This window comes from Pogoniulus pusillus, chromosome 2, assembly GCF_015220805.1.
Source record: "Pogoniulus pusillus isolate bPogPus1 chromosome 2, bPogPus1.pri, whole genome shotgun sequence".
In the NCBI taxonomy this organism is placed as follows: Eukaryota; Metazoa; Chordata; class Aves; order Piciformes; family Lybiidae; genus Pogoniulus; species Pogoniulus pusillus.
In genome coordinates this window covers 39,821,750-39,832,500 of record NC_087265.1, presented here as the reverse complement: position 1 = coordinate 39,832,500, position 10,751 = coordinate 39,821,750, and the positions used below count along the sequence as shown (strand labels likewise).

Sequence of the window (10,751 nt, the reverse complement as noted above, 5' to 3'; positions counted from 1 at the left end):
GTTGTGGCAGTGGTCTGCTCTTCCTGGGTGATGAAAGAAGTGCTTGTGTATCCCAGACAGTGAATCTGTGTGTGTGGACTGAGGGATGCAGAATGACATCCATTAAATGCATGGCAGAAAGAGGAGGTTTTCCTGACAACCCACTCTCCCAAGAACAGCCTGTTCCTACCTGGTCGTGTAGTTCCAAAGAAGGTGATGGATGAGTGGGTATTATGCCCCTGGCATAAAACAGAATCATAGAATCATAGAATCAACCAGGTTGGAAGAGACCTCCAAGATCATCCAGTCCAACCTAGCACCCAGCCCTATCCAGTCATCTAGACCATGGCACCAAGTGCCTCAGCCAGGCTTTTCTTAAACACCTCCAGGGACGGTGCCTCCACCACCTCCCGGGCAGCCCATTCCAATGCCAATCACTCTCTCTGTGAAGAACTTCCTCCTAACATCCAGCCTAGACCTACCCTGGCACAACTTGAGACTGTGTCCCCTTGTTCTATTGCTGGTTGCCTGGGAGAAGAGACCAACCCCACCTGGCTACAATGTCCCTTCAGGTAGTTGTAGACAGTAATAAGATCACCCCTGAGCCTCCTCTTCTCCAGGCTAAACAGGCCCAGCTCCCTCAGCCTCTCCTCATGGGATTTGTGTCCCAGGCCCTTCACCAGCTTTGTTGCCCTTCTCTGGACATGTTCCAGCACCTCAACATCTTTCTTGAATTGAGGAGCCCAGAACTGGACACAGGACTCAAGGTGTGGCCTGACCAGTGCTGAGTACAGGGGAAGAATAACCTCCCTTGTCCTACTGGCCACACTGTTCCTGATGCAGGCCAGGATGCCATTGGCTCTCTTGGCCACCTGGGCACACTGCTGGCTCATCTTCAGCTTACTATCTATCAGTACCCCCAGGTCCCTTTCCTCCTGGCTGCTTTCCAGCCACTCAGTCCCCAGCCTGTAGCACTGCTTGGGGTTGTTGTAGCCAAAGCGCAGAACTTGGCCTTGTTAAATCTCATCCCATTGGCCTCGCCTCTCAGGACAAGGTACATCTGAGGTTGTGTCTAAAAAATGTGTGTATAGAAGAACTCAGAGAGATGCATCAAGGAGGAAAGTACATAAAAAAACACTCCCAATCAACAACAAGAACAACATAAAAAAGGAATGGGTAGTAAAGTCAGACTCAAGTCACCACACATACAGAGAGAAAGCACAACAGTGAAGGGAAGAAAGAGGAGGGGCAAGTACATTGACAGTGTTTCTTGGACTGGACTGTTGTCTATTTAAGAGGATGAAACAGTTCAATGTGGATTTTACCATCTCTCATGTAAAGTAGCTTGGGAACTGTTCTAAGAGATAAGAGGGGAGTTTCTGAAGGATGCATATGAGGGGAGTTTATATCAGTCAACATTTCAGGTGCTTTTTGATTCTTGTACTTAAAGCAGACAGCAGAGCAGTACTTGTCTCTGTCCTTGTGGTGGTTTGGGTGTTCCCCACCCCCCCACACTTTGGAAATCACCCAGACTAGACTCAGCTGGCTCTGGAAATTTGAATGAAGCTTATATTTACAGCTTAGCTCAATATACAAGCAGGTATTTACAGTATATATAGTTATAGACAGAAATATACAAGTTAAAAAGTGATACAGAAACACAACAGCCCTCCCAGAAACCTGAGTCCCCAGGAGGGGCTCCCAACCACCCTTCCATCTCCTTTCCACCCCTCTACCTTACTCCAGACTTTGCCTTATGTTCCAGGTGAGTTTGGTTAATCAGCCTGGAGGATTAGGAAGCAGAGGGATTAGTCACACAGGCAGCAGGCTAGAGAGAGAAGTGCATACAGCCAGAACCAGAGGCAACTGTGTTATCTATATTTATGTTGTTCTTATACATCTCAGCAAGCCTATGAGTGAAGTAGACATCACCATTGTTTCCTTTCCACAGCCTATAATCTAATTCCCCTCACTAAAATATCCCAGCTAGGCTCAAACTAGCTAAACAGATCTAATACAATAGGAAATACTGAGGCTAGTATAGAACTTACCTGTTGATATAAATTCTCAGTAATATGACTTTTTATGTTATTTGCTGCTCTCTGTTGTGCCTTGGAAGACACACATTATATTTTGGCCCCATTTTTCATATTTGAATAATTACTTTTGAGCTGCAGTGCAGAAATTCTGTATTTATACATTTGGTCACTGTAATAGTATAAATTAGATTTAATTTTTTTTTTTTAGCAGAGCTCAATATTTAAGTAACAAAATGTGATTCAGCATGCCTTATCTCAATTTGAAAGTTGGGTTCTGGGCCCTATGTGTAAATGGTAAAATTACAGTAAAATACAACATATGCTTGCACATATAACACATATATACCAGTGGTAGCCACACACTTCATATGTAGCATATAGGTAACTGATCAGTGTATGCCATGTGTGTATATAACTTAGGAATTGCATGCAGATATTTGCTACTGTGCTGAAAAGTACAGAAGAAGAAAGAGAAATGGACATGGTAATAAACTCAATTTTGCTCCGTCTTACTAAACCATATCTCTTTGCATTTATTTGTGTACTTTAAATAAAAATCAGCTGTTTAGAGTTGGTTGTTATTGGTGCTTATTTGTTTAGTCAGAATATAGAAAGACCATATGCCTTTTCCCTCTTAATAGTTGGCAGTACAATGAATTTCAACTCAAGAGTTACCAGTAACTTTAAAGAGCTTCAATAATACATTTAGTACTATTCTAGCCTATTTCTGTGGAGGAAGTTGCATAGTTCAAATGTTGCTATTGTAAAGAATCATACTACATGTACTGTGAAATGTCCAATATAAAGCAGCATTTGTCATGGTTCAGTTTTCCACCTATCTTTTAAGCTTTAGGAAGTGGTCCGATTTTGTAAATGTTAGAATTTGAATGATCCATTGTTAGCCATTAGCTATGTATTTAGATCTTCTTATGCCTGCTTCAGTGGAAAATTTCAAGAGAATTCTGCATCAACCATGCTAAGACTTAGGAGAACAAAAAGTTGCATGCCCCTGCCCATGGCAGGGGGGTTGGAACTAGATGATCCTTGTGGTCCCTTCCAACCTGATTGATTCTGTGATTCTATTCAATGGCTCTTAGCAGTTCACATTCTGTCTTTAATTTTCAGAAGAATTTTGTATTTTGCTTCAACAGAGTCAAAAAGTTGATTGCACCTTATAAAGTTTCCTCACTGTTTCTCATTGCAGGTCCCTTTCAGTGCTACAATGTCACCTGTTAGACTGCATTCATCCAATCCAAACCTTTGCGCAGACATCGAGTTTCAGACTCCCCCAAGCCATGTTACAGATCCTCTGGAGTGCTCTACTGAGTACATGAAACTTCAAGAAGAATTCTGCCTGATGGCACAAAAAGGTAACTGGAAATGTGAAGCCTTCCCTTTATTCTGCTTCTCAGTTGTGGTTTTGGTTTGGTTTAGTTTTTGTTGTCGTTGCTTAGTTATGGCCAGAGCATTCAGCTGTATTAGAAAATATTGCATGAGAATGTTTAGCTGGTTAGGTGGCTTACAGAAAGATGACATGTATCCTTATATTTTTCATGCATCTCATGAATATAGAAATAGGTAAACTGTCTGATAAGAGATTTTTTTTAGAGGTTTTCTGAACTGAATTCTGCATCTTGTAAATACTCAACTGAATTTGCAAACGTTGTTTTATTTCTCCTTAAATACGAATCAGAGTGTCACTGCTGCATACAATATTGTGCAACTCCTTTTTGTGCAATGTTTGCTATGTCAGTGGAAACAATAGAAGGGCTCATTACTTGAAAGTACTTCAGAAGTGCCATTTTATTTCCAGTAAATGGAAGTTTTTTCCAGACTGGAAAATACAATTTTACAAAGGATTTGTTTTCAGTTTACTCTGTTATATATATATATAAAAAAAAAAAAAACCATAAAAAAACAACAGGAAAAATATGAGGCTGATATCTTAAAAAAAAAAAAAGTTAAAAACCTGTTTAAAGACCAAGTAATCCCCTTTATTAGTGCAGTATTATGTGTTGACAGAATTGAATTTTTGGTCACTCTGAAAAGAAAATGAAAAAGCTACCAAGGATAAACCAAAACACCAACAGAAAGAAAAGGTTTTCCATGTACGCACTTTTCCATGCATTTTTTGAGCACCAAGAGTATGCTCAGTTAATATATGTGTGAACATACAGTATGCACTTTGCAACCTCAAACTGTAAGGGTTTGTACTTAATTTGGCAGGAGTTACTTGAAGTTCAGATCCTTGTTTCAAGTTTCTGTAACTGTGGGATGGAAATCTCTGTATTGGTGAAGTGTAGTAGATGTCAATGTGCAGCTCTGTAGCTGAGGAAGCACTTATTTTGCTTTTCTTTTTTCTCTCTCTCTGCTTAGTGCATTCTCTTTTGAAGTCTGCCTTTAACAGCATAGCTATAGAGAAGGAGAAACTTAAGCAGATTGTTTCAGAGCAGGACCTTGCAGGCCACAATGCTCAAGTAGCACACCTCAGACAGTCACTCTCTCAGGTATGTTCTTGATTTGATTTGAAGCACATCTAGCTTGCCACGTGCTCTCTTCTTTTGTGTTTTGATCATTTCCTGAGGTATAGGAAGCTGAGGAGGAAGCCGGGCTCTTGACCAGAACTGTAACCTATGTTTTGTTATGACATGGGCCTGACCTCAGTGCATGTGGAGATGAAGGATATCAGTTGTGTAAGCATGTATCTGTCATGGTTTTCTAAAGCAAAGAAAATGGATCAAATATTTTTAAATAAATGCTAGATATCTTTCTTGGAGCTCTTTCCAGCACAGCTAGAGAGGTACTCTTCTTCTGTTAAGTAACTCTGAAATTTTGACTGTCTGTTTTCAGCTGTGTTTTCTGTGTCTGTGTCTCTAACTGCAAAAGGAATCGTGGGTAAATTAGATTTTCAAATACACACTTGATATTGTCCAGTGTTTCTCCTACTTAAGCCCAAGGAAATGTTGTCATTTGCTGTAGTGAGGAAGAAGTAGTAAATTAAGCCCTCAGCTTGCAAAGTAGCTCAAATCCTTGGATTCATTGTCAAGGAAGCATAAAAAAGATTTTAATCTGACAAATAGACTGATTTGGATTAATGCTTCTGCAAGAAATGTGAGCAGAGGTTTAAAGTCAAACAGAACTTGACCCAAATGTGGAATTTCATACTCAGTTACTATTGTTGAGTTGGAGGTGTTTTGCTTTGAGAGTGAAATTGATGCATGACTTTTTCTTTAGATACAGAGGCGTATTGTGTTATGCAGACTGATTGCTGGGTGTTAAGGACAAAAGATAAAGGAAACTGTTTCTGGTTATTGATTCAAATTTAACTAAGAATTGTGGACACTTACTAGTAACTCGTATGAGTAAAATGATCATGTTTTCTTCTTGTTCCTGGCCTCCAGTGTCAGTCTAAAAGTCATTGTCCCACATTAGGTCATAGTCTTAGTGGGGAATAAGTGGAAATCAGTCCTTAGTGAGTTGTCTGGGCTTGACAAGTCTTGTGGCCCAGTTTGAGCAGTTTAAGAAGCTCCTGCCAGACTCTTTTTAGTTATTACCTTCCCTTCATGGTAGATGACAGCTGTGAACATGCCTGGACCATTTCAGAACCAAGCAGAATGGGGTAATTTAAACTGACGACAGTTTAAGCTAACCTATTTTGCTTTGGTTCTTTCATGCAATCTGTTCCTGAGTTTACTCTATGGCGAGTCAGAAATCAATCTGTACTCCATTACAGCAGTAATTTTATACTAAACCAGTATGGCTGTCTGTTGTTCTTTTTAAAAATCTTCAGTGCTTGGGATATAGTAGGGTTAAGTCAGTTGATGTTCTAGATATGTAACCTAGTATGTGCTTTCTGATTTCAGAATTTTGCTCATGACTCTTTCAAGGTATCAGACCTAGAAAGAGAAAAATCAGCATATACCAGGCACCAGTTTACTTCTATTGTTATTTGTGACACTGGTGGATCAGCAGTTTGAAATGAGCACACATGTGTATATATAAAATTGATTTGGATGGGTGAGCACCCAATGATACTAGCAGTTATGTTGGTTTTGCTGAAAAGGAAAGCATTTCCTTTTTCAGGTTCCCAGTGCTGATAACCTTGGTCCAGAAATGGTTATGTAGTTGTAAACCAAGGATTGACATTTTATGGGTAGTTCCCATTTGTTGTTCTGCAGTTTCATTCTTTGTTGCTGCATTCACTTCCCATATCCATAATGTACATAATGCAGCAGTATATCTGCCAAAGAGGTGTCTAAAGAGTTGTGATGGAATGCCACTGTTACATTGTGGAATAACATCTGCTAATTCATTACTGAAGGCAGAGCTACCAAAAGACTAAATCACGTTGGAGAGCTTCTTGGAATAGGTATCTCTCTAAAAATAGAAGAAAGAAGGTTCTGTGATGATTTTTTTTAGGAAATTACTGAGAAGAAGCTACTTTTTTCTTCTTCTTTTTTTATGTTTAATGCTTACTTTTTAAGTGAAATATGCAATTTTTATTTTAAGGCTCTCAACCAGAATGCTGAACTAAGGAGTCGCTTGAACAGAATACATTCAGAATCTGTTATTTGTGATCAGGTTGTCAGTGTAAATATTATCCCTAGTCCTGATGAGGTAAGACTTTGGCCTTTAATGAATTTAGAGTACAATCAAACCTTGCTAATTCTCACTAATAACTGAAACACACCTGGCAAATTGTAGGATTTTTCAGATTGGCAACCATTCTGAAAAAGTCAAATTATATTTTCCCTACATAAACCAAAACTTATGTCTTTTATTTTCCATATGTCAGTTCCCATGGAAGAACTCAGTTTAGTCTCTGAAGAGAAACAGTTTTGGAATATTAATTGTTGGTTGTGGGAATTAGTGAGGTTTTACTCTATTTGAATGTAACATACAGTAGCTAACCAATTCTGTCTTAACTTCTTGCCAACTCCACAAAGTAGTCTAGTATTTAATGGCTGGGTCCTGCAAGTGTTTAAGGGACCTGATGTTTGATGACTGAATGGCACTACTGAAATCAAAAGGTTCAGTCTATAAGCACTATACTAATATCATGTTTGCAACATCTAGCATTTCTTCTTTTGCTTTCCTTAGTCTCCTCAGTCATAGATTACTGAACATTTGTTTTAATAACAAGTTGAGCTGCCATCATGAGGAGGACAAATCTGAATTGGAAAGCTGTAATGTGCTGAAATTAATATGGTCACTTTGACAGCCATTCTGCTTGCATTTTGCCAAAATATTTTTTTCCTTTGTCATTTCCACTAGTGGTTTTCTACGCATGTGCCATTTCAGCTAGTATTTTTTTGCTTCCTAATTATTTCTCCCAACAAGAGGGAAAGGTGAAAATACATTTTCAATTAGTTTTGTTTTATATGCTTTTTGAAAATGTCCAGACAATTTTGCCAAGAGTCCAGCATGATGGAGAATAGCAACAGAACATAGAGGTGTGCCACAGCACAGTGACCTGTGGTGAGGTTCAGAGCAATGATAATTTCTTCTATTTTGTGTTTTCTGCTTGTTAGCTGTTTCTTTGTCATATCTACATCATTGTCTTGGTACAAGTGTGTCTGACTGAAGGAGTTTTTCAGAGTTTCCTAGGTCTGTCATTTTTCTTGATTGCTTTATATGTATTATCTTGCCCTGTGTAGGTAATGCCTGTGTGAGCATCTATTTTTTTTTTTTCATGTAGGGGCTTGTGTGTGTTTCCAAGTCCCTCTATCTTATACAAAAACATACACTTCTAATCATGTGTAAAGAGAAACAGTGAAAATTGAGTTTCTGTTTCCATTATAATTCATCAGCTAACATAATCCATCTACAAGCTTGCAAGCCCCAGTTAAAAAGAAATGGGTTTTGAGTCTTGGCATGTTTATGATGTTGTGTTCTATGGAGATTTTTTTTGTTTGTTTTGTTTTGTTAGTGGATTTTGCGGCAAGGATTCTTAATCTACAGGATTAAGATGTCAACAATACCATGTGCAGGACTTCTGTAGTAAGATTAGCAGGGATGGAGTTGCAATCTGAAAAGATAACTGTGTTTAGGAGGGCTGCAGTAGTTTCATCTGTGTTATCTCCCAGAAGCAACATGCCATATAAATTAAGGGATTAAGCCAGTAACCTGTTTCCCTCTACAGCAGCAACTCCTTTGGTGGAATGCTACAGTGAGAAAACCTTAATTCCCTTTCCCCCTTCTTAAAGTGATAGCCTGTAGGCTAATTGAGACCTAATTTTCCTCCCAACAAGAGCAGGAAGGGAAAGATACACACCACTATTTAAATTAGCTTCCCCCCTTGCTGTTAAATTCTCTTTGAAATAAACCACAGAGAGTTCATTCCCTTTAGTGGTACCGAGTCCATGTTAATGACAATTCCAGTGAGATTTGGAGTACAAACATGGAATCAAATAAATATGTATTATAGCTGTTGTCCTGAATATTCAAACATTTCAAACATTTGTTACTAAACTGCTTCACAAGAGCATTTATTTTGAAATTCAATCGTGATTTCCTGGCCTTGTAAGGTTTTATGTTTGAGTTTTGGTTGTATCAAAGTTACCTTCCAGTGATGTCTTTTCACCTGCATTTCTCAGTTGAACTTGTCTGAAAAAATATGTAGCTGTTGTCCACAAAATTGTTCCTCCTGATACAGAACTAGATTCATGATTATTTACACTGCTAAAACTTAGCAGTCAGTGCTTAGCAGGTGTTGCACTGCATGAAGTGCAATTTATTTTGTACTTGTTAGTACATCATCTCATCTGTTGGGTACACACAAAGCCTTCCTCAAATGCTGCCCTTACTATCTGTGCTTAGAATTAGCACTAAAAAAATATTCTGGTGATTTACCCTCAATATGCAAATCTATTTTGCGTTAGAAATAATACTTTCGTTTTTCTGTGCTTTATTTACAGACAGGTGAACAAATTCATGTCAGTTTGCCACTGTCTCAGCAAGTTTCTAATGAGAGCAGGCTCTCTATGTCCGAATCTGTTTCAGAGTTCTTTGATGCACAGGAAGTACTTCTATCTGCCAGCTCATCAGAAAATGAGGTAGGCTGTCACAGCAAGCTGCAGCTTTGCTGTTGGACAGATTGAGGCAATACCACTAGAGAATTAATTTTATTTTAGTTATTTTATAAAGCTACTTAAAAGGTATCAAAATGTGTGAAGTGTAGACTAGTGAACCTGAGTCTCCCTTGTGATGGGCTGCAGAAGTTCCCTGAAGTGTCAAACTGAGTTGGAAGTTGTTTTTATCAGTTGCGTACGTTCAGTACATGCCCTTGCCTAGAATATGGTGGTTTCAGATAAGCATAATGTAGACAAGAGCAATGACCTTTGGGCTATGCAGCCAATTAATTTAGACTTTAAAATATTCTTTAAAAAAGAAATCTCATAGGATAGATAAAAAGCTCTTCTCTCTAATTGGGGAAGTAGTCAAATGCCTGAAACTTTGGCTCACTCACGCTCAAAGTTCAAGCAGACAGGTACAGTTCAGGCTTCTGAATCCTGCTGCTGTCTCTAGCTTTCCTAGAATCACAGAATCAGTCAGGGTTGGAAGGGACCACAAGGATCATCTAGTTCCAAGCCCCCTGCCCTACTCTACCCTAGAGCAGGCTGGCCAGAGCCTCATCCAGCCTGGCCTTAAACACCTCCAGGGATGGGGCCTCAACCACCTCCCTGGGCAACCGAGTCCAGACTCTCACCACTCTCATGCTGAACAACTTCCTCCTCACATCCAGTCTGAACCTACTCATCTCCAGCTTTGCTCCATTCCCCCTAGTCCTGTCACTCCCTGATATCCTAAAAAGTCCCTCCCCAGCTTTTTTGTAGTCCCCCTTCAGATACTGGATGGCCACAGTAAGGTCCCCTCAGAGCCTCCTCAGCCCCAACTCTTTCAGTCTGTCCTCAGAAATGAAGTGCTTCAGCCCTCTGATCATCCCCGTGGCCCTTCTCTGGATATGCTCCAGCACATCCACATCGCTCTTGTAATGAGGGCTCCAGAACTGGATGCAGTACTGCAGGTGGGGTCTCAGCAGAGCACAGTAGAGGGGGAGAATCACCTCCCTTGACCTGCTGGCCACACTTCTCCTGATGCAGCCCAGGATCCAGTTGGCCCTCTGAGCTGCCAGTGCACACTGCTGGCTCATGTTGAGCTTCTCATCCACCAGCACCCCCATGTCCCTCTCCTCAGGGCTACTCTTCAGCCAGTCACTGCCCAGCCTGTATTTGTGCTTGGGATTGCCCCAACCCAGATCCTGTGCTATTCTGAATAAATTCTTCAATTTAAAAAATAAATTTCCTCTAAAAAATATCTTTTTATAAAACCAGAGTAGTGCTGTGGTCTGCTGCAACTCTTCTTTAAGAGGAAATGAGTGTGCCAGCATTATTTTGTCTTCGACAAGTATTGCTCATATGCCATGGGATGACACAACCAAGTTCTGACACATGATAGATTGGCAGTATGGGCTGATCGAGGCATCCAGTTGATTTAGTTAAAAGCTCTCATTGGTTAGAGATTATTTCTTTGAATATTTGTGTTTCAGTTAATTATGTTTTTACTTGTCAGTGTATTTTATATGTATTTGACTAACTTGATATTTTATTTATGTTCTAGGCTTCTGATGATGAATCTTATATCAGTGATGTGAGTGATAATATCTCTGAGGACAACACCAGTGTTGCAGACAACATTTCTCGGCAAAGTATACTGCTATGTTTTTAACTTTGG

At 39.7% G+C, this 10,751-nt stretch overlaps 1 protein-coding gene across 4 annotated transcripts in view; it reads left to right on the top strand.

Annotated features, from left to right (window-relative positions):
• Positions 1–10,751, top strand: part of OSBPL6 (oxysterol binding protein like 6) — a 54,294-nt gene that overhangs the window by 31,228 nt on the left and 12,315 nt on the right. For 3 of the 4 annotated variants that reach the window (XM_064162041.1, XM_064162050.1, XM_064162059.1), the window contains 5 exons: positions 3,223–3,388; positions 4,395–4,525; positions 6,528–6,635; positions 8,936–9,073; positions 10,638–10,725. In XM_064162041.1, coding sequence (XP_064018111.1) covers positions 3,223–3,388; positions 4,395–4,525; positions 6,528–6,635; positions 8,936–9,073; positions 10,638–10,725 — 631 coding nt within the window. The remainder of the gene's footprint in view (positions 1–3,222; positions 3,389–4,394; positions 4,526–6,527; positions 6,636–8,935; positions 9,074–10,637; positions 10,726–10,751) is intronic. The other variant, XM_064162068.1, reaches the window with a different exon arrangement.